Source organism: Haliotis rubra, unplaced genomic scaffold (assembly GCF_003918875.1).
Source record: "Haliotis rubra isolate DU_JTF1 unplaced genomic scaffold, ASM391887v1 Scf21, whole genome shotgun sequence".
NCBI classification, from domain to species: domain Eukaryota; kingdom Metazoa; phylum Mollusca; class Gastropoda; order Lepetellida; family Haliotidae; genus Haliotis; species Haliotis rubra.
Window position 1 is genome coordinate 391,483 of NW_025766114.1, and position 24,228 is coordinate 415,710.

A 24,228-nucleotide genomic window follows, 5' to 3' on the forward strand; every position below is an offset into this window, starting at 1 on the left:
TTTTGCTGAAAGATATTAAGAAGTTTTCGGGTTGTGCTCGAAACAAAACCTACCCTCCCTTTTGAGACTAAGTCCAAATTGTTTTCATGGAAACTGAGAAAATAATAAATCACAAATATCTGCAAATAGCAAAGGCACCACTTTGGCATCTGCCTGACATATCTGCCAAGTTTTGCTGAAAGATATTAAGAAGTTTTCAGTTGTGTTCGGAAGCGAAACCCATCCCTTCCTTTTTGAGACTAAGTCGAATCATTTCCATGGAAACCGAGAAAGTAATAAATCACAAATATCTGCAAATAGCAAAGGCACCACTTCAAGATCTGCCTCACATATCTGCCAAGTTTTGCTGAAAGATATAGAGAGGTTTTGAGTTGTGCTCGAGAAAGCGAAGCCCACCCCTCACTTTTGGGATTAAGTCGAATCGTTTCCATGGAAACCGGAAAAATTAAAATGCCAAAATCTGTAAATAGCAAAAGGCACAACTTTAGGATCTGTTTGATATATCTACCAAGTTTTGTTGAAAAATATTATCACGGTTTTGAGTTGTGCTCGGAAGCGAAAGCAATCCTTACTTTTTGAGACTAAGTCCAAAATGTTTCCATGGAAACCGGGAAAAATAAAATGACAAAATCTGCAAATAGCAAAAGGCACCACTTAAGGTTCTGTTTCATACATCTACCAAGTTTTGTTGAAAAATATTGAGCGGTTCTTGAGTTATGCTCGGAAAGCGAAGCCCACCCCTCACTTTTGGGATTAAGTCGAATCGTTTCCATGGAAACCGGAAAAATAAAAATACCAAAATCTGCAAATAGCAAAAGGCACCACTTAAGGTTCTGTTTGATATATCTACCAAGTCTTGTTGAAAAATATTGAGCGGTTCTTGAGTTATGCTCGGAAGCGAAGCCCACCCCTCACTTTTGGGATTAAGTCGAATCATTTCCATGGAAACCGGGAAAAATAAAAATGCCAAAATCTGTAAATAGCAAAAGGCACAACTTTAGGATCTGTTTGATATATCTACCAAGTTTTGTTGAAAAATATTATCACGGTTTTGAGTTGTGCTCGAAGCGAAAGCAATCCTTACTTTTGAGACTAAGTCCAAAATGTTTCCATGGAAACCAAGAAAAATAAAATGCCAAAATCTGCAAATAGCAAAAGGCACCACTTAAGGTTCTGTTTCATACATCTACCAAGTTTTGTTGAAAAATATTGAGCGGTTCTTGAGTTATGCTCGGAAGCGAAGCCCACCCCTCACTTTTGGGATTAAGTCGAATCGTTTCCATGGAAACCGGGAAAAATAAAAATACCAAAAATCTGCAAATAGCAAAAGGCACCACTTAAGGTTCTGTTTGATATATCTACCAAGTCTTGTTGAAAAATATTGAACGGTTCTTGAGTTATGCTCGAGAAGCGAAGCCCACCCCTCACTTTTGGGATTAAGTCGAATCATTTCCATGGAAACCGGGAAAAATAAAAATGCCAAAATCTGTAAATAGCAAAAGGCACAACTTTAGGATCTGTTTGATATATCTACCAAGTTTTGTTGAAAAATATTATACGGTTTTTGAGTTGTGCTCCGGAAACGAAAGCAATCCTTACTTTTTGAGACTAAGTCCAAAATGTTTCCATGGAAACCAAGAAAAATAAAAATGCCAAAAATCTGCAAATAGCAAAAGGCACAACTTTAGGATCTGTTTGATATATCTATCCAGTTTTGTTGAAAAATATTGAATGGTTCTTGAGTTATGCTCCGGAAACGAAAGCAATCCTTACTTTTTGAGACTAAGTCCAAAATGTTTCCATGGAAACCGGGAAAAATAAAAATGACAAAAATCTGCAAATACCAAAAGGCACCCCTCATGGTTCTGTTTGATATATCTACCAACTTTTGTTGAAAAATATTGAGCGGTTCTTGAGTTATGCTCGGAAAGCGAAGCCCACCCCTCACTTTTGGGACTAAGTCCGAATTGTTTCCATGGAAACCGGAAAAATAAAAATGCCAAAATCTGTAAATAGCAAAAGGCACCACTTTAGGATCTGTTTGATATATCTACCAAGTTTTGTTGAAAAATATTGAATGGTTCTTGAGTTATGCTCGGGAAGCGAAGCCCACCCTTCTTTAAGACTAAGTCCAAAAGCGTTTCCATGGAAACCGAGAAAAATAAAAATGACAATTATCTGTAAATAGCAAAAGGCACCACCTTAGGTTATGTTTGACATATCTACCAATTTTGGTTAAAAATATCAAAGCGGTCTTTGAGTTATGGTCGGAAACAAAATGATTCTGGACGGACGGACGAATGACGGACGGACGGACGGACGGACGGACGGACGGACCGGACGGACAGACGGACGAGGCGATGACTATATCCCACCGCATTATATGCCGGTGGGATAAAAACGTAATCTGCAACAGTACAGAATTTTCATCAACGTAATCCACTGAAACAAACACAGCGTCCCGTGAATAAACTGTAGAAAAACGACTAAATATCAATATATAATCGTTGAAGGATACTAGCTAAACCTCTATAGATGTCTATACGAGGTAACTAACTAAATATATTTCAAAGGATATAGTGTGTCGGGAGACACAGGCGCTCTCACGTCCAGCTCACTGGGCGAAGAAGGAGAGAGTGAGGCACATGGGTAGAGGTGGCGCCCTCGTTCCCGCGCGAAGAAGGAGAGTTGTGAAAAGGAGGTAACTCGTGGTGAATACTAATTAGTGATTTTAAATTGAAGGGAGCTTCAATTAGGGAGATACAAGTGTTCCACTATGTTCGCAAGAAGAAGAAGACAAGCAAAAAGAGCATGAGTCAGGATAAGGAAAAATAGGAATTTTTCACAAAGTCAGCTTATTGTTCTTCAGTGTAATGAAACCCTTTTGTGACATCAAGCACAATGGATGATCTGGCATTCTTTTCAACAATGACAATGTGGTGTCATATCACTTCAAAAGAACTGCTTTGAGAGTTGCCAAAATGTACATGAAAATATTAGAACATACTTACGGCTGATTGTTCTACCAAGTGTAATACTGACATTGTAATGAATACAACACTACCTGGCCGATCAACCTCGTGCATATATCAGACCATTATTACAGTTGATTGTTCTACCTTGGGTAATATTGACATTAATGTAATGAATGCAAGATTTCTACCTGGCTGATCCACCTCCATGGGAGTCTCTGCCCCGGGGGTCGGTGGCTGGGCATCGCTGGCCCCAGTCTGGGCTGCCCCTTGCAACATGTCTACTTGAGAGGGGGCAGCCTGTTGTGGCTGAGCCTGCTGCGTGAGAGGGGTGCTACTCCTGTGACTGACTACTTCCATGAAAGCCTCAGCCTCTGCTTCTAGTGCTGCCATTGCCTCAGCGATGTTACCCAGTTCCCTGCCTGCTTGGGGAAACAACAATAAAGTTTGTATAACTGTCATACATTTATCAGTTTTCTCACCAGCCTGAATGTTGTAATCTTGAGAAGACCAAACATAGAAATAAACCATAATTTAGAATAAAATGATGCCAGTGTGATTGTCAGATGAAAGATTGTGTGTTACTATCTTTGCAGCCAGTTGCAATTACAGGTTTTCCAAACTTCGTGCCTTTGGCAGACAAATTGTGTTCAAAATTGGGGGTAAAAATAATAATCCTGTATTACAAGACAGCATAATGTAGCATGGTTAAATTACCCATCAAAATGACATGTCTTCACATTTCAGAATTTTGATTACCAATCAGTTGATGTCAAAACACAGTAGGAGTGAAAAGGGTCCTCTTTGCATTTCAGAATTCTGCTTAATTAGTCTAAGTCATAAGATAACAAGAGGGAAAAGGGTGACCTTTTGACAGGACACACAAAGATATCTTGCAGTTCTCATGAATAAATATGTCACATGCAAGATGCTTTATGTATATCAACAATAAGAACTCGAACAGAACAAAAGATGCGTGAAATAGTCTATACACTCATGGGGATCCTTGGGTTGAAGAGAAAATGAAAGAAGTGGTAGTAAAATCCTTCATAAATTTCAAAAAATTTCCAAGCCTTGGAAATATGATGTTCCAATTTTGGAAATTTTTGGAAACATGATATTTCCAAATTGGAAATTTTTGGAAATCACCATTTTGTTTCTTGTGTAAGTGCAATTTTGCTTCAAAGCAGTGAGGCAGCAGTGTTCACTGTACCTGTACGCTTCTGCTTCTTGGCTGCAACCCTTGCTGCCTCCCTCAGCTGGATGATGACCTTGAGGATCCTGAGGAAGAACTGCTGACTGGATGTTTTGCAAGTGAGCTGAGACATTGAGGGTAGCTGTAGCTCTCTCCCACTCTTCATCTTCGTGGGTGCAGATACCACTACATGCACTCCTGGCATAAACCTGTAATAGAGAAAACCAATCCTTTGACGCCTGTATGAGAGATGGCACTTAAACTGGTACCTCGTGAGAAAATTCCCCACTGTTAATAGCATAGTGACACAAAGCAAGTTCAAAAGTCCAGAGCTTGTTAAGTCTTTTTTGAATCTTTAAAATATTGGGGCTTGTATTGCAAAAAACCTGCCCTGCACTGACATGAGCAAGCAATCTGATAGGCTATAAATAAGACATGTCCAATCAGATCTCTGACGCTTCTCAGTGCGGGCCAGGTCAAATCCAAGGATGTCAATGGCAAACGGGCACGACACAGGCATCTTTGAGTTGAATAAATGTACATAAACTCATTATGACAGTTAGGTGCAAGTTTCTCTGAAGGAATGGTGATTAGCATGGTGAGCGAGTGAGTGAGTGAGTTTAGTTTTACGCCGCACTCAGCAATATTGGAATTGAGAAATCACGAGTTTTAGAGCTTCTGAAGTAGCCAGTTCCCTAAGTACTGCTTCAATTTTTGAGCAGTACATCTCATTTTTGAGGTTGGGTGTTGTTTAACGCCACTCCAAGCAGGATTCCAGCTCTCATTTTGTAGGTAAATCTATTGGCTTGAAATGCATGCATAAGTTTAATGGGGTATAATCCCGGTATATACAGTGAGCATTTTTAAATTTGCCCTGAAATGAACTTGTGTTGAATTCATTACACCCCTTTCCTTTCCTATAATAGCCGTGAAGGTCCAGGTTAGAATATTGATCTTCAGTAACCCAAGCTTGTCGTAAGAGGCGACCAATGGGATAGGGTGGTCAGGCTTGCTGACTTGATTTGGTTGACACATGTCATCAGTTCCCACTTGCGCAGATCAATGCTCATGCTGTTGTTCACTGGATTGTCTGGTCCATACTCGATTATTTACAGACCACCGCCATATAGCTGGAATAATGCTGAGTGTGGCGTAAAACTCAAATCACTCCTTTTCTATAGTGTTACGACCCTGTCAGTGACAGTATTCCTTGACGCAAGTTTTTTGCATTACAAGATTAACCAAACCTGAAGAGGTTTTAAATTCTTCGAAGAGAGTCGTCCTTGGGGTACATATTATGCATTTTCCAAGCTGAAAATGTCCTGTGACAGTTGTATCAATGTTTTTTTAATAAAAAGATTGTACAATAAATAAACTTTTTTATTCATTATACGGCCCCCACCTCGTGGAGTTACCTCCCGTTGCGCATGCGCACCAACTGGGTAAGCACCTAGGCCCGTATCATCATTCCTTCTGCTGAATATATCAGTGAACAGAATTGCGGGGAGGCGGGAGGCCCTACCCCAAGGACGACTCTCTTCGAAGAATTTTAAACCTCTTCAGGTTTGGTTAATTCTTCTTCATAGAGATCGTCCTTGGGGTACATATTATGCATAAACACAGACTCCCAAAGACTGGAGGCCAGGGAGGAGGGAATTCTGTCCAAGCACACACAAATAGCTATCGTTAATGGAAAAAAATGTAACAGACGCCACGACACTCACCTGTCGTATGTCCCAGTTTTAGCGTCCGCGAGAGGCATTATGGGAGGGGAACCGACAGGGAGGATTTGTGCTCAAAGACGACCTCCAAATGTTAGCATAGTAAATCGCACATGGTGCGAAATGTAAACAAATCCCCACCCACCACGTGTCGATTAGTGAGCACCGTAGGGGGGAATGTCAAACACTCAGAATCGACTTTAATACTCCGTAGAGAATCGAAATGTGGGTAGTTAGCTCCCAGTAGCGGATATGTCAATAAAACTCAGTATTGAACAGCAGCGTCAAACAAAACCAATGAACCAAGACTCACTTGGTCAGGGTCGCAGGACACTGTCCACTGGAGAGAACAGAACGGCCAAAGCTCGCACAATTACGGGAATGCGTATCGAGCTGATAATGCCGTATAAACGTGCTAGGCCAGCTCCAAATAGCGGCAGAGCAGATCTCTTCAATGGGGAGTGCCGATGCAAAAGCTTTCGATGCGGCTACTGCCCTGACCGAGTGAGCCTTCAACCCCTCAGGGGGAGGTTTGCCCTTAGCCTGATAAGCGGCACAAATACACGAAACTAGCCAGCGAGACAAAGTCTGCTTGCTGCGGCTGGCACACCAGCCTTCCATACCGTAACAACAGAACAGCTGGGTACCCGTGCAGATTCCCTGCGTTAAGTTTGATATAGACTTTGAGGGTCTTCACGGACATCCAGCGGGTGAGTGCTTGTTGCAGAGGTCCCGATGTGGAAGGCTGGGTAAGAGTGGGAAGTTCGATAGGAGCTGTCACATGGAAAGCGTGATCGACCTTCGGGCGGTACGTATCCGGGAGGCGAATACTGACACGATCAGTGTGAAACACAGTCAGCGCCGGGTCGGACGACATAGCATGTAAATCGCCGACCCTACGCCCAGACGTTACCGCCACCAGAAAACAGCCTTCCAAGTTAACAACTGAATGGAAATAGCCGATAGGTGTGAGAAAGTTGGACCGGACAGCCAATCCAGCACAATTGACAAATCCCAAGGTGGGCTGGTTAAGCCTGACAGCAGGTCGAACCCGTTCAGCGCCAGCGGCGCTATGCGAGAGGGTGCTGCCCCAGAAGAGCACCATCGACAGGGGTGTGAAAAGTGGAAATAGCGGTGGAGTAGCCAGCGAATGGTCGAAGCCGCCAGGCCTTCTTCCAAGCGGGCTTGCAAAACTCCAACTACTGGACTAAATCCGCAGAAAAGGGATCTGCAATCCCCCTATCTGAACACCAGCGCGCATAGAGGGACCACCTATCCTCATACTGAACGTTTGTCGAATCCCGCCTCGAAGCCAGAATTGTGTCTGCAACTGCTGCAGGAATTCCGGGTGCCTCGAGGCTAGACCTGACAGAGGCCAAGCCACCCACTGAATCCTTGGATTGGGGTGGGGTGCTCCGTTCTGAGTGAGAATGTCCGGTCGTAAAGGTAATAGAACAGGAGGCTGAGCCAGAAACCTGAGAATTACCGGAAACCAGCTCTGTGACGGCCAAAGCGGTGCCAGTAGCACAAGCAGCCGAGCTGGCTGGGTGGACAGCTGAGAAAGGACACGGGGAATGAGTGGTAACGGCGGGAACGCCCAGAGCACTCTGCCCGTCCAATCCAGCAGGAAGGCGTCGGCAGCCAACGCCCCTGGGTCCGGTATTCGAGAGCAGAACACGGGTGTCTGATTCATCGGGTGTCTGATTCATCGGGTGTCTGACGCAAACAGGTCCACCTGGAACGGCCAGTACAACTGGGAGATAACTCTGAAAATCTGCCTGTCGAGCATCCACTCGTGCGGGGCCAGGATCCGGCGAGAGAGCGCGTCTGCTCGCACGTTCTCCAGCCCCGAGAGATAAACAGGGAGTACCTGACAATCGCACTGGTCGCACCAGAGGAGAAAGTCCCACGTCTCCTGGAGGAGCGCTCGGGACACCGTGCCGCCTTGCTTCAGGATGTACGACATGGCCGTCTGGTTGTCCAACTGAAGACGGACTACCTGGCCCTGGACATGCTCTCTGAAGCGCTCGAAAACCAACCGCACAGCTCTCAGTTCCAACACGTTGATGTGAAGGTGGGCTTCCGACTTCGGACCAGAGTCCGGACACCGACAGACTGCCCAGAACACCCCAGCCCGTGAGGGGCGCATCGGTCTGAACTGTGAGAGCTGGCGTCGGGATTTCAAGGGGACCCCCTGGTGAGATTCCGACATTGGTCCACCACTGAAGGTGAGGTGTCAACCACCCGGGGGACTGAGAGACTGCGCTCCAGGTCCTCGAGTGAGCCCACAGACTTCGCCAAAGCTTGCTGTATAGAGCATCCTCAACCGCGCCCGCCACACTACAGAGATCGTCGCCGCCATATGGCCCAGTAGGCGGATCAAGTCCGTGCTGGTGCCTGGGGCTGGGAGAGGAGCGAAGACACCATCTCCGTACTCTGGTGATCCGGTCGGGCGACAAAGGAAACTAGATCCTTGTGTGTTTGGAACCTCGCCCCGAGAAAAACCAAGTCCTGGGTGGGTACCAGGTCGGATTTCTTGAGGTTGATGATCCACCCCAGTCGAACTAGAAGGTCTATCACTGTGTGAGTAGCATCTAGGCTCACTGGCTGTGTTAGTGCTCCGAGCAACCAGTCGTCGAGGTAAGGGTAACAACGCCTTCCTTGCGAAGCGGCGAGGGTAGCGGGACTAACATGAGCTTGGTGAACACCCTTGGGGCAGTCGATATGCGAAGGGGAGCACCCTGAATTGGTAACACATCCGTCGTAAAGAGAACCGAAGGTACTGCTTGAGCGATGGATGTATGGGCACATGAATCACGCATCCTTGAGGTCGATTGGCGTGAGCTAATCGCCCGGGCTGAACAGATGAGATCACCGGCGCAGTGTCTCTATCTTGAAGGATGGTACTTCTAGCATCGCGGTTCAACCCCTTGAGGTTGAGAATGGGGCGGAACCGCCCGTCTTTCTTCGGGAGAGGAAGTGCGTGGAGTAAAATCCGCCTGTTCCTCTCCCGTGGAATGCGCTTTCGATTAGCGGACTTGTCCAGCAGAGCCTGAACTTCGTCGCGCAATATGTCGCCCTTGCCTGACATGACGGCACCGGAGTGCGGCGTATGCCGGTGAAGTCGGGTGGACCTCGCTTCCACAGTGGTAAATGGCCGACACTGATGGTGGACAGCACCCAAGTGTTTTGTGTAGCCTTCTCCCACTCCGGCAGGAATAGAGAGAGGCGGCCTCCCACTGGGACGTCCGGGTAAGAGCTGCGTCGTTGTCCCGTAAGCGAGCTGACTGGGCGTGACACACGGCTTGATCGACAGCCTGATGGGTTAGCGGGGTCGGGGCAGACCTCCTGCGCCCGCGAAAAGGCTGGGAGCTAGTCGAAGAGGACTGCTCTTTGCCCTTACCCTTGGCGGACCTGTTCCTCCGCCTACCCCTGCCAAGCGGCGAAGCCAGCCAGCGGGCTTCGGGTGTAGGCTGCACCCTGGCGGAGGAAGGTGGAGCGAGGGCTGGGCTGAGACACCACCCAGGTGTGCTCCAACAAGGCCTTAGAGTCCTTGAAGGAGGTAGCTGCAGCGGCAGCCTCCCGTATGACCTGCTGTGCCCCTGGAAGAGGGTCGCTCCCCAGGCGGGAAGGGAGGGCCAGCAAGGTCTGCTGTGTAGTCGCTGCCGAGTAGCGAGGCGTCGACAGCCACAGCTTGCGCATCCCCATAACTTCGCACATCACCGTCGGCGCGAGCGGACCGCAAAGGGTCAGCGCGAGGTGGGCCTGCACTTCAGACAACTGCGGAGTAACCGCGACATCGCGGTGAAACATCACCAGCATGCCCCTCCGCCTCAGGGCCGACCTCTGAATCGAGGAGAGGTAGGCCTCATGGACCACCACCCTGACCTGCTGCATAAGCGTTCCTGTAAACCTCCTCGTAGGTACGGTACGCATGCTGCAGGGGGGCGCCCGCGAGGGCAAACGGTGGAGTCACACGCCCTTGCCGAGCAGCTGGAGCTGCTCCGGAGGAAGCGAGCCTCCCCAAAGGCGACTGAAGTGAATACACACTCATCCACGATAGGTACGCTTGAACAGGGAATCCTCCCAAGCTGGTATCTCCGACAAGCTCCGGCAAGTCAAAAGCGGGCGAGAACCAGACAAGAGGGATCGACCCGTCCTGGACTAACGATGGAAGAATGCGGAGCAGCGTCTGCGTAGGCTGCCTAGGGGCAAACGCCTCGCCTGGCAAGCGGAACTCAGCCGAGTCCGAGCTGCCAACAGGCACCGCGGCCTGGGGTAGGTACTCGGCAATCCGTTGCCGGACCTCCCGCAGAGCCGAAGAGAAACTGAAGGCACCCTCCTGCTCCTCGACCTCCCCAGTATCCATCGACTCGGCGCCCGAGCCCGAGTCTGAGGCTGGGTCTCCTCGCGAAGAGGACCCGAACCCCGACCCGGTGGGCTGCCTAGCACTAGGAACAACAGAGAGGGAGGAGCAGACAGAGCGCCCTGCGTCAGTGCCTGCAGGCATGCACGGACCCCGGTCCCGAGACGCTGGAGGCATACCAGGCAGAACTGGTGCCTCCGCTCTCATGGGGCTGGAGGGCGCAGGGATCGGAACCCCAGGAATCATCAACGGTCCCTGCGCCAACTCCGAGAGGGGGACTGGGAGCACCTCCCCCTCCGGGGCAGCCGAGGCGTCCGGACCCGAAGCCAGAGGCAACGGGTCGACAGACGCCTCAAGGCCTAGGGATCGAGCCGGGCTCGGCGATTCCCCAGACTCTCCGCCCGACGCTCAGAGTGGGCGAGGAACTCCTGCCGGAGTCCTCCAACTGTCTCATGAACGAGGGACCTCATCAAGTCTGCGTGCTGCTGAAACATCTGTGTGATTATAGTCATATCAAAACCGCTACCAGGAGCGGGAGAAGGGGACTGGCTACGGGATTTTTTTTCCTTAGAGCGCGGCTTTTTAGCCTTAGACGGGGGGACCTGGGTAAGTTCCCCTCCCGCCTCACGCATTTCTCTGTAAAAGAGGAAGTCGGCCGCCCTCCTCTTCTGGGCCCGGGGGGAAAACCCCAGACAAATTTCACAAGTTTTGGCCTCATGGCCGGTCTTTTCCAAGCACACGATACACTTGTCGTGTCTGTCGGCCCGTGGAATACTCTGCCCACAGACCGAACAGGAGGAAAACGCCTGAAAGCAAACATGCAAGCATGTAGCTAACGGCGGACCAGCAGCTAAGATACACGTAGAAAACATTGAAAAATACGTGAAGGCTACCACGGGAAGAAATAGTTGGTTCAATACGCAATGTTACAACCACGTGGCACGCTAAACTTCCCGCCATGGCAGAGCAATATGTGCGTAAATCCACGGGAAAGTTAGCGTAAAATAATTAATGCAAAGTCACAATTATGAAACAACCGACCACAAAGCTTTACTGTTCCTTACAAGGACAAAATAAAGACCATACATACAGGTGGTGTCTCAGACATTATACTCTTTCTCTCAGAAAAGGTCAGCTCCGCTCGACACATACGTCTGTTAGAGGCAGTGACAGCAGAAGGAATGATAATACGGGCCTAGGTGCTTACCCAGTTGGTGCGCATGCGCAACGGGAGGTAACTCCACGAGGTGGGGGCCGTATAATGAATAAAAAAGTTTATTTATTGTACAATCTTTTTATTCAAAAAACATTGATACAACTGTCACAGGACATTTTCAGCTTGGAAAATGCATAATATGTACCCCAAGGACGATCTCTATGAAGAAGAATCTGTGGTTTCAATCTCCTCACAAACACAGATCAACTATCAAGACAAGATAACAGCAGCTTGTGTGTTACATACCTGTCAGGAAGCATTCCTTTGCCTCTATTCTCAACATTTGCGTCAACATCTCTACTGTCATCAGAGTCAAACACTTCATCAGTTATGTGAGAGTTTAGGTTCTGAAGTTCTACCAGCAACCCTCTGAAAAACAGTAAAACAAATAACATGCACTCTGTTTCTATGCAACAAGATGTATTTCCATAACCATATTCTGTACAAAGACGAGGAAATGCTTCTTTGAAGCGTCATTGTATATAACTTTCAATTTAACTTCACTGTCACAAGACCGCCTCCATGGTGTAGTGGTTAGAGCGTCCGCCCGGAGAGTGGAAGGTCGCGGGTTCGATCCCCGACCGCGTCATACCAAAAGACGTTAAAATATGGTACTTGTTGGTTCCTGCCTGGCACTCGGCATTAATGGGTACAACAAGGACTGGTCAGCTCGGAGTCAGTATAATGTGTCTGAGTGGGGTATTCATGCTTCACTGCGGCATGGTATCTCAGTGGGCTAGCACTATAAAACCAGCCTAAGTCTGGGCTAGTACAAGCAGCCACACATACACATACACACACATGCATGTCGTCATATGAGCGAAATATTCTCAAGCACGACGTTAAACCCAATTTCACCTCACCTCACTGTCACAAACTGTCTAAACTGAATGCACAATCACATTGTTCCTGTTAGAATGTTTTACCTTATATTGGCACAGACTGTGAGACCCAGTTTCCTTGCACCAACCAGCAAGAGTTCAAGTACTGCATTGCGTGTGGCATTGTTTGCCCAAGACAACTGTAGTAACAGGTTTGTAGCATCTTCTAAACCTTCCTCAGAACATGACTTGGTTGTCAGCACCTGTAAGAGAAAACCCAAGATTCACCTGTTTCTGCTAAATGCTCATGTCATCAAAATAAGGGGACATAACACAGAGATTAGTTCAAATTAGTATACAATACCATGCCAATAATTGCATGATCATTGTTCAGTGAAAGGATTAAGAAAAACACTTTTACTGCATGATTGTCTCTCTGTACCCCCTTTGCCTTTGAAAAAATCAAGTTTGTTCAGTATAGAGAGAGAAAATCTAGTGTGAGGGTACAAATGTTTATCCACCCTATCACCAGTATTTTAAAAGGTTTCAATGCTACAAACATAACCCCATCTCTCACCTGTACAGCTAGATTCAGTTCATTCTTCAGTATAGGTGACTCATCCTCAGATTCTTCTTCCACTTCTTCAGGGCTCTTTATTGACTTAGCTGTACAGGACAAACCATTAGCCACATTTACAGTTTACTCATGACATAATATATCCCTAAGTCGGACAAACAAGTGATGATTTCTACTCTACATGATCCTTAACATGTAATTGACCTTTTACAAGAGTTAAGTACTTCATGATATGAGATCAGACTGGAACAGCTTTATAAAACTTAAACTGCCAGTGACTATGATATGGGTACTGTTGTACAAAGCAATATAAGCACTAAGGTGATCCTAACTCCAAGAACTTAACATTAAGACATACGCCTGTCATAGTGCTAAGGTTGCTTTGCACCATGGTCTTTATATACTTCATAATATGAAGTCAAAAACTTTCATGCAGGATGACAAGTCTTGCCAGGAGCTAGATAAATCAGACAACATACCATAACACACCTACTTATAATAAGTGAGGACAGCCTTTCAATCATCAATTTACTTGCTTCCTCACAAAAGTCTGTAACATAGTGAGTCTTGCAAAGAAAGCATATCCTGTAACCACCCAGAACTTATTTGTGGGCTCTTATGACAAGCATAAGACACCGGGCACACATTCTGCCCCAGATATCTGAGCTTTTCGAAATGTGAACACCGTGCTTTTAAGTTCCACACAGTCTCTAAACCTACCATATGGATTCTGTGCCACCAATCAAAAAATGCGAGACACAGACCTTACCCAAGTCAGACACTCACCTTCTGCACTTGTTGCAGGTGGGGCTGAAGGTTGAACTACTGATGTTGGTGTAGGTGCAGAGCTTGAGGCTGTAGTTATCGTGGTTGCTGTCAACAGACTAGATGCTGCAGCTGTAGTTGCAATTGAATTGGTTGTTGTAGTGGTGACAGCACTTGTCCGGACATCCCTAGCACGGGACAAATCCGGCAATCCTATCGACACAAGACCTAGAAGTCTGAGGAGTCTGTCCGTGAGCAGCTGACTCCTCCGTATAACAGGGTGAGACAGCATGTTCATGAGATGTCCTATTGGAGAGCTGTTATACACTGTACTGTCCTCACTGTCAAATGCACTTGAATTATGGGCTTTCTGCATTCCCTTGCCTTTCCTGCTACCGCTTGTATTGTCCAATCTCACCAGTAAATCCCAGAAGTTGGTGTCACATCTACTCTCTTGCTTAGCGTCAGATTTCTCCCCCTTCTCAGTCTTGTTCGCAACTCTGGGACTTGAGGCACCACTTGCAATTTGTTTCTGTTTGTTATTGTCCGTTTCCTTGCCATCATCTTCACATTTTTGGACCTCTTTTGCCTTTGGCGCAGGCAGAAAATGGCTTGGAAATACTTTGGCTAGGGAAATGAGAGTGTCTAACACATGTCTACACACCACAGGTGCCGCCTGATTATGAATACTGACACTACAGCTGGGAGGACTGGTGTGTTTCTTACCTGCACTCCGCTGAATTTGAAAGACATTGGCTCGACAACCTAAGGCAGCCTCGAGACTCATTGACAACCAGGATGCTTGACTGCGCACATCACTTTTCAAAGCCACCGGGGAATCTGTTTGCATTGGTTGAACCTTTTTGGCCTTGCCCTTTTCTGGGGTCTTGGATGGCCCACTCTTGTCCTCAATTTCATGGACCTTGCACTCACCCGTTTTCTGCATGATAGACAACAATGCTCTAATCACCCAAGTCCTTGTTGGTCCATCATAACACAAATTCCTTAACACTCTATGAAGTCTTGATGTGTTGAGCTTTGGTTCATCCAAGAACAGTAAGACAAGTAAACAGGTCAGTGCTTCATTGTCCAGTAGATGGCGACCCCTTAGCTTGATGGCAGCACTGTTGGCAGGAGGCTGTGCTCCATACCTAGCAGCATACCTGCCTCCGTATCTGTTCCCCCAAGCCCATCTGCTTCCTCGAGGGGCTGCCCTGATTGCATAGCGTGATCCAAGACGTCCAGCTAGGCCTGAACAGAAAGGTTATTTTTGTTAGAACAAAGAAAGAACTAAACAATAAACAAGTCAAACGTAGGTCAGAAATACATTTTTACAAGCTTTACAGAGCTGGCGGTAAAATTTGTTGAAATAGAACAAAAATAATCTGAATTAGCTCCTTTTTTGTTTTTCATTTGACGAGAAGTTGTCAGCATATTACATGCAATAAAATAATTCCTAAACAAGGACCTAATGATGACAATTTTGCATCAAAACAAACAAGACTTCAGTTGAAAAGGAAAAAAATCTGAGTGACTGCAATGATTATTGAAACTAGCTATCCAATATACAATAATCCTCGGTTTCACTAACACCTGACATCTACCTGTCAAACGACAAACTATCAACATGTTCACCTACAGTCAAGTAGAGGACTTTAAAGAAAATTTGAATTGCTTTTCTTTTCACATTTTCCCAACCTACTGACAGACATAAATATTTCCTTTAAAAATAATCCTAAAATCAAGATTTAAAAAAAGTGTGTGCCCTCAATAATAAGTTTACTCTCTTCATTTTACTGCTAAAATTGACCCAAATACTGGTCTCCAAAACAAAAACAAGGGAGTAAGTAAAGTGTACACTCCACATCAGTTTTATATCAGCCATGTTGCTACAAGAATAAGGGAGCACACAATTGACTCCACAATCATCTTCAAATGCATCTTCCAGGTGAAACTTCTGATAGGTTTGGAGCAGTTTATTCATGCAGAGTAATGAGTTCATGGTTTTTTTATTCCGGGTATCGAGTTACACAGAGGTAGCACAAAGTGAGAATGCTGAAGGAATCTTTTTAACCAATCACAGATTTTTTATTCCTAACAATATTCAGGTACTGCAGATACAATAAAGCCTAGGAATTTGATCAACAATAAATAACTGCCCTGGTATTATCATTTCACTGCAGCCTTCCATTTTCAGTCCTCAAGAAATAAGACCCTTGTTAAATTAAAGCCTTACACTGACCGACACATCTAAGACTTGAATCAATAACTTTTGCTTCCCACTCCAAACATATCCTAAGAACTTTAGAATCATCACACTTCCTTATTCCTTCCACAGAACAAGATCGAAACATGCAGTACTTGATAGTAAATTAAGTTGTCCAGTATCCAAACAATACAAACATCACTGTTATCTAGAGCTTGTATAACACTAACAGTTGTTAAAGACATGTACAGCTGTCTTTCTTATCAAAAGTCACACTAGCTGGTATAAACAGAAAATAAGCAAATGAAAGAAAACTAAAATGGAGCAGAGCTGAGTAGAGAGATTGTGTAAGTGGGAGCTTGTGCTACAGTAAGCAAAGAAAACACCTTAAAGCATCCTGGACCATACTTATTGACATTCTGGAGTTCGGCAGCATTACTGAATGCTACGATCAAACGATACTGCACATAAGGAAATCTCATAGCAAACCTTGATGTAAATGTTATCTTCTGTCAACAAGTGATGACCTTAACATCTAAGGCATGGAATGTTTGGAACAGTTAACTAAATAGAACTTCAAGCTTCAACTTTTCTGTGCAGAAAAAACTTGTTGAGGACTACAACATCAGTGATACTACTTTCAAGACAACATATGACAAGACATGACAATGCCGTAGCTGTATCAAGACTTAATTGCCCACCCCTGTACTCGTCCACCAAGGTTCTCCCTCTGCTCAACCCTGCTCTATCTTGAGCACCTGAATGTCGTAAAATAGCGGATAGAGAAGCAGCACCAGCTTGTGCAAAGATTCTCTCTTGGACAATTCTGCGGTGCCTCTCCTCGAACTCCCTCCTCAGCTCCTGAGCCTCAGCTGCCAGGTCAGGTGGCAGGACAGCCAACATGCTGTCGTCCATGTCGGCCAACACCTGCTGTCGTAGTGACGTGGGCAGAGTGGCAAAGAAGCTTGCAGGGTCAACCGGTGTCTCCGGGTTGGTTTGCGTCTGCTGTTGAGCTGCAAGACGGGCCTGTTCTGCCCTCTGCTGAGCCAACACCTTCAATTGAAAAACAAGAGTTCCTGAAGTAATTGGATGATAGGCCATTTGGAAATATATCAAACAAGTTCAACATTCAATCAACATGATCATATACTAAAGGTTCAATGACTGTGAATGCCTGAATGTCGTTCACTCTAACCAGTCCATCTGTAATACATAGCACTGAAAATAGTCTAGTGTGGACCAGACAATCCAGTGACTGATACTAAAAGCAACGATCAATGCAGATAGTCAGCATAGGTTACTGTGGATCTATAATAACCGGGACCTAGATTTTCGAAGCTCTCTTAGCGCTAAGATAGTCATAAGATAATGTTACTATATGGCACTTACGACAATCTTAGCGCTAAGAGAGCTTCGAAAATCTGGGCCCAGGGTGGGAGGTGGAAACGATCATTCTATTTTGAAAAAATGCTAGTTATGTTACAGTGTCCCATAAATAATTAAAACAAGCATTGTCACTAAAGTGACATAATCCCCCGCCGCAAATTATCAAATCAAACTTATAAAGTAATGAAAGTTTAAGATGAAGTTAAATGTCAACAAAAACATGACCAGTCAACCTCTCTTGATATCTTGCTGTTTAGTTCTTCAAACACACACATATTTTCAACCCTGACTTTGACCTTGACATGAATGTCATAGTGTATGCAATATGTAAAACTAGTACTAAAGAAATTGCTTATTGAAAAACATTCAAGGGAGGTCTTGAAAGTCTATGAAGAAAGTCCAGTGAACCGTTCTTAAAATATCTTGCTGACAATTCAGGTTAACATGCTGAAATCTTCAAAGTGTCGTCGTGACCCTAAAAATTATGTGAAGGTCACCAAAATTGACTGGGCCCTGGGCCTTCCCTAGATGAAGCTTGGTACTGAATAAAAAGAAAATCCACTGAATACTTTTTGCGATATCTTGATGACTACCTTACATGCGATTTAACATGCTGAAATCTTCAAAGTGTCTCTGTGACCTTGAAAATTAAGTGAAGGTCACCAAAATCGACTGGGCCCTGCGCCTTCCCTAGATAAAGCTTGGTACTGAATATGAAGAAAATCCAGTGAATGGTTCTTGAGATAGCTTAACGTGCAGGTAAAACGTTAAAGTCCCCTTGTGACCTTGAAATGAAGGTCAAGGAAACCAACTGGCACCTTCCTTTTACTGTGATGAACCTAGGTACCAAATATGAAAAGAATCCTGTCAACGGTTCTTAAGATATTCCAATTCCGGACGGACGGACGGAGCCTAATACTAATGCTAAACGCGCGACGGGGGATAATAAGGGGGATCAGAAGTTGATAGCATAATTCCATGTCACTTACAGGAAGATGATATGAAAAACATACAAAACTGTCACAATTTCATACTCACTTGTCATCACAGAAAACTAAAGAGCTCTCAGACCATGGGTCCAATAACAAAAATATTTTCTTTGTGTGGCATTTTAGAAATTGGGAAGTAGAATATTGACAAACTTTATGGATAACAACTTTTGTTATTTCGTGTGTGCAACTTTTCGATACAGATTCATGTCCCTGCTTGGCAATGATACAAGAATCTATATCAAAATGTCTCACTCAAGAAATAAAAGAAGTTGTTATCCATAAAGTTTGTCAATATTGAAAAGAAATATTGTTAGCTTCTACACAAAAAAGGTACTTTAACATCATATCAATCCAGCTTAACACTTTATATGATAACTTACCTCTTCCTGGATGGCAGGCGGCAAAGCTGCCAGGAACTCTGGGTTAACCTCCATAGCTCCCATACTGTCTGTGTTCTGCGCCTGCTGTTGTGCTCGCTGTTGTATCCGTTGAAGACGTAGCTGTTCTGCTATCACCTCTTGTCTGATGTTGTCTGGCAATGCAGCCAAGAATGAAGGGTCTACACCCTCTGAAGAAGAAAATACTACACGTCACCATGGTACTTATTTTAACCTGACACAATAACCCACGAATATGCTTTGTAATTCCCTCTTATTTTAGACAAAAATTTCAAGTCATTACTTGTCTTACAGAAATTAATTTACATACTGGAATTTACTGATCATATTGAGCTCTGACACTCAACATACCCCCGAACATATTCTGCGCACCAGAGTCTGCTGCAGCTGCAATGGTCGTTGGAGTGGCACTAGAAGTACTAGTTAGGTTAGCAGCTTCTGCCAAGGATGATAAGATGGAACTAGAGACGCTAGTCTGCGAAGTAGTGCTACCTGATGTGGTCGGAGGGTTGATACCAGATGCTGTTGCAAGTTCTTCTGTGCTACCTGAAAGGACAGAGAGAGGAGTGAGTAGAGAACACATCCACCACCGACAGAAATATTGTGGGGAATACCAATTGACATGCCCTGCCTGTTTAAGAAAACGAAAACCAGAGTGAGTGAGTGAGTGAGTGAGATCACTTTCAAACTGGTCTCTGTTACACAAAGTGGTCCTAAGACTACTGTCAGGGTATGGCCTTACCAATAAGTAAAGGCCCAGGGTACTGTTGCAGGGTTCGAAATCTGTGTTGTACAAAGCAACCTCAGTACTAAGTCGTAAGTCTATGTTAAGGTATGGAAGCATTGAGATTGCTTTGTACAACAGCACCCAGATAGGTAAAGTGTGGCAGCTACATCATTGACATTAGGCAGAAGACTGACTGAGTTTGGTTTTACGCCGCTTTTAGCAACATTCCAGCAACATCACGGGCTTCACACATTGTACCCATGTGGGGATTCGAACCCCATTAGGCAGAAGAATAAGCCAAAAAAACTGTATATTGTTGGGAATAAAAACTGTTCCACGAAGCATATGTCAATTTCTAATTTCTGGCAAGGTCCTGATATTTGAAACTATAACTATGCTTTCCTATTGTATATAACATATCTTATCTTACCTCACACATAAATGTCGTTCTCTGAGTGGCTGAGTGCTCTTCTATTATTTTCAATGTACCCCGCTTAAAAGCGAGTAACATTTTCTATGTTACCCACTGGGAATGCCGAACTTACGAGAATTCATTTGGTACTTCGTGTTAGTAATTCTTTATCTTGAATAACTGAGTCAAATATGATGTACGGAAATTACCAATGTTTTATGAATGCAAATCGATGGAAGGGAGATAACTTTAAATTTGTTTTTCTTGTCGTCTATCGTCAGTATTGGCTAATTGCCTAAATCTGGTACTCCTTATTATGATCCAATACCTGTGCTTCAAACAGTTCAAAAATAACATTGAGGTGTTTGGTAAGATAAATACATTGTTTACTGGACCCTCAGGCTCAGGGAACATAAACAAACATGGAGGTACATCAACCCTTGTCTCCCTCATGACCGGTGAACAAGTTATAATACTAATGTACAAATACATATTCTACAGAGCTGAAACCCAATGAACTTTCACATGACATGTTGATGTCTGATGATGAAAACAGATCAATAATGTAATGAAACTTGCCTGATGCAGAAGAATGCACTGTAACAGCATCTGAGCTTGTAATGTTAGAGACTTCCTCGGGGGTAACAGCTGTGTCACTCTGGGGTTGGGCCCCTGTTGTGGAGTCGGAGCTGGATGTGGGGGTGGCAGTAGGACCCACCTCATCTCCCTGGGTGGTGCCCAACCCAAACAAGGGCAGGGCGGAAGAGCTGGTAGCCTCCATGACAGAATCGTCAAATAGCAACAGGGAAGCCAGATTAGAAGTTGGCAGATCTCCAGCCCTGGAATGAAGAGATTACATGTGAAGGGTTGGATATAGCAATATTTGGCCACAACTATATCAGGCATGTGCTCTTAGTTCAACATTAGTAATCTGTGATGAATGTGTGCATGATCAACAGCTTGTGACAGCGAATTCTACATAACCTTACAGTCAGCGATAGCCAAACTATGGCACATTAGTCGGAAAACTATTTGTCTGGGTAATGAACCAGTGATGCATATGAGAATCAATTTGTGATGTCTGGGTACAGCAACACGACATGTACTATGTTGATACTAAAGTACTGTCGGCAATACAAAAACAACGTTTTTAGGCTGTTACTCTGTATCCCTAAAATTTACACAACTGCAAATAACATATGTCAAAACAACCCACTTCGGCCTAACTTGGTATTCAGTGGGATGCGTAATAGGATATCCAGAAAAGCATGTTACTCGTAAAATCGGGCAAAACTTAGAAAATAAATACGAATAGCTGCTGAAAACAATAGATCAGACTATAGATGGCAATTAGGTCGCTCAGCCAGGTATGACAACAGACCGTCGACTCACCTAGCATGAAATGCATGTGATGCCTAAAGGCACAAGGGGTCATCTCAAAGATATTTTGTGCTTTTTCATGTGTGTTGATTATGCCTCATCTGTTGATTAACATCTTACTTGTCTTTCTTTCATGAGGTTTATGTTGAGATATGTAAAAGAGTATGATACCTGATAACCATGGAAACGCATCGTATTAAATGTCTCAAAATATATAGGTGGCATGATCACCCGATTGCAAAGATTGACAGGACTGGATATTATTTGTAAATTGTTACGACATGCCGTGTACTTCCCCAGTATAATTGCCCTAAAGGATTATCTTATCTTAGCTGATATCTCTATCCCCGAACCCGACCCCAACGATCGTCTGCGACACCCGTCCAGGTTTTGCTTTTGAGACAAACCCTCCTGTTATAGTGACAGTGAGACTCCATGGAAGCTACATCCTTAATAGTTTCAGCATGAAAGTTATTATTTTTTACGCCAGTTATCGTTTATAATGAAGCTACGTCTAATTTCAAATTGGGCATTTAAAAAGTGTCCTTTGTAATACAATATCGTCGGACACTAATTCGCATAAAGCCATGGTCTGTTCCAAATAAATCGTTTTGGACTTAGAAAAAACTGCATTGCTCATTTCTGCACTAATCTCTCCTCAGTAAAGTCCTTTTTCTACGTTTCCTATGTCCCTACCACTGAGACTGTAGTTAGGCCGAACTTAGTGTAACAGATATTTCACATTTGCACATATCAACTACATAAATTGTAGAGATAAATGAGAAAATTACATTGAATGAACAAAGTGCCCAGGCCTACCTGCGTGGTGCTGAGGGTGTTGTGAGGGGGGACAGGCTGACTGGCCGGCATGATGGTATCTGCAGCTAAGCCCTGTCCAGCTAGAAGGTGGTCAGTGAGCTCAGCATGAGCTGTGGTGGACACTGCAGCCTGGGTGACACTGGGAGTAACTGCGGTCTGTCCACTTGGTAAAGATGCCGCGGTGGTGGTGATGGCTGGGGCAAGAACCTCCTCCACCATTGCTGAAGCAAGTCTCTCTGCTGCTGCCACTGCCTCACTGACACCTGGATTATACAGGACCCGTGATTGCAAACTACATACCTTTAAAGTACAAACTGTTTAATCTGTGAAAGAGTGAGTGAGTGAGTGAGTGACTTGGGTTTTACGCCGCCGCTTTTAGCAATATTCCAGCAATATCACGGTGGGAGACACCACTAATGGGCTTCACACATTGTACCCATGTGGGAAATCAAACCTGGGCCTGTGGAAAGCTTTAACCGACCCGTTTAATCTAAGAAACACTAAAATAAATACATTACCATCTCAAAAGTTTATAAAGCAATACAAATATGTCTCAATTTGTCAAGTCATGTCAATATTAAGGCTGCAGCGAATACAGTATGAGGCGAATACAATATGTTTTCCAAATACGAATATGTATTCATGAATAATTTATGGTTACTATCTGGGAATTAAAAGAACAAACGTCACGTTGAAACATTTAAATGATACTTCCTATTAAAGTAAAAATGCAATACATTGCGAACAATGCCACTTATAGCCTAATGGCAGTGCTGTGAGGGGTCCCCACCTTAAAATAACATGAGTTATGCTACTGTATGGCTTGGATATATTCCATTTTGAGTATCTAACTTAGATCAACAACAAAATTCCAAGTAAAAACTCTCTTAAATATGTTAGCATCAAAATGTGGATGGGCACAACTTCATGACAGGGATGTCAGCTAAGGTAGGAAATATGCACAAATTCTTCTTCCTTATCTTGGTCAATCAAAGCTTGTATGTAATCAGTGGGGTACAAAAAACACCATTGAACTTACTAATTTGCCGTGAGAGATTCTCAGTAGTTGTAGTGACTGGTGGTGGCGGTGGTGGGTTTGGAGTGGACGTGTGGCTGGGGACAACTGGGGTGATGCACAGAGTGTTGGCGGCACTAACTGCTCCCGATGTTGTCACACTGGAGGATGTCCCAGACTGAAAGAAAGGACACATTTATTGATACTATCTCGGCATAAACTCGGCAGAAGGTAACAGAGTTTAAGAATTGAGTAAATGATCTCACAGCTAGGTCATCCCTCCTATCCCCATAGTTACAGCAACTCTGAGAAATCCTCACCGAACTGTCAATCTGGCCAGCCTCGTCGGGCTTGTTCTGTTTTTCCTTCTCCTTCTTGGCTGCATCTTCCTCTGCTGCTTTCTTCCTCTTCTCTCTCCTCTCAGTCAACTCATCATCTCTGGCCTTAATCAAACTCTCAATGATGCTAGGTTTCACCGCTGTAAATGTACATACCACATATAATATTTGAAATGTTTCACAACACATGATTTTTCCACAGTAAGTCCTACAACAGGGATCTGTCTTATTTGATTAGAATAATCCTGTGTAATCATTCTCTCCCTTTACAGAGTAGTCATTAAGCTTAATGGTGAAGGCACCAATTGACAACCTGGTCTTTGTGTGTGAAAAGTTATTTAAAAAATACCCACTGGTCCCAGAGATATGATCAGGGCAAAAACTGACTACAGATGGGCAGATAGGACAGGCAAGCTGATGAGGATTGCCCCCTGGGGTAACGATGGACCAGTTTAATCTTGAAAGCAGTTTCCCTATCATCATCTGTTTGGGTTTGTTTCTTTGTTGTTTAATGCTGCACTGGGCAATATTTCAGTGGTTTGTAAATAACTGATTCTGGACCAGACAATCCAGTGACCAACAGCATGAGCATCGATCTACACAACTGGGATACTATGACATGTATCAATCAAGTCAGCGAGTCTGACCACTTGATACTGTTAGTTGCCTCTTCCGACAAGCATGGGTTACTGAAGATCAATTCAACCCGGATCTTCACGGGTTCATCTGTTAGTGTGAAGATCCACTTACTCATGAGACAGTTGTGGACACTGTCTCCATCCAAGACCTTGGTCTCTTCTGTCCAGCGAGTCAGTGTAGACGGCACACAAGACAGGACACCGGAGCCTGCAGAGCCACTCTCGGGAAACGGGTCCTATAACACATCATTCTCCTTTGAAACATTCAGTCAAATGCATTGCAA

The 24,228-nt window shown here is 44.6% G+C and overlaps 1 protein-coding gene across 1 annotated transcript in view; it reads right to left on the minus strand.

The window, feature by feature from the left end:
- Positions 1-24,228, minus strand: part of LOC124276491 (E3 ubiquitin-protein ligase HUWE1-like) — a 123,367-nt gene that overhangs the window by 13,511 nt on the left and 85,628 nt on the right. Inside the window, 15 exon segments of the mRNA XM_046712122.1 lie at positions 3,164-3,394; positions 4,186-4,376; positions 11,717-11,839; positions 12,397-12,554; positions 12,869-12,957; positions 13,655-14,884; positions 16,598-16,892; positions 18,598-18,785; positions 18,967-19,161; positions 20,334-20,593; positions 21,147-21,169; positions 21,954-22,216; positions 22,993-23,146; positions 23,289-23,446; positions 24,057-24,180. Of these exon segments, the coding sequence (XP_046568078.1) occupies positions 3,164-3,394; positions 4,186-4,376; positions 11,717-11,839; positions 12,397-12,554; positions 12,869-12,957; positions 13,655-14,884; positions 16,598-16,892; positions 18,598-18,785; positions 18,967-19,161; positions 20,334-20,593; positions 21,147-21,169; positions 21,954-22,216; positions 22,993-23,146; positions 23,289-23,446; positions 24,057-24,180 (3,682 nt within the window).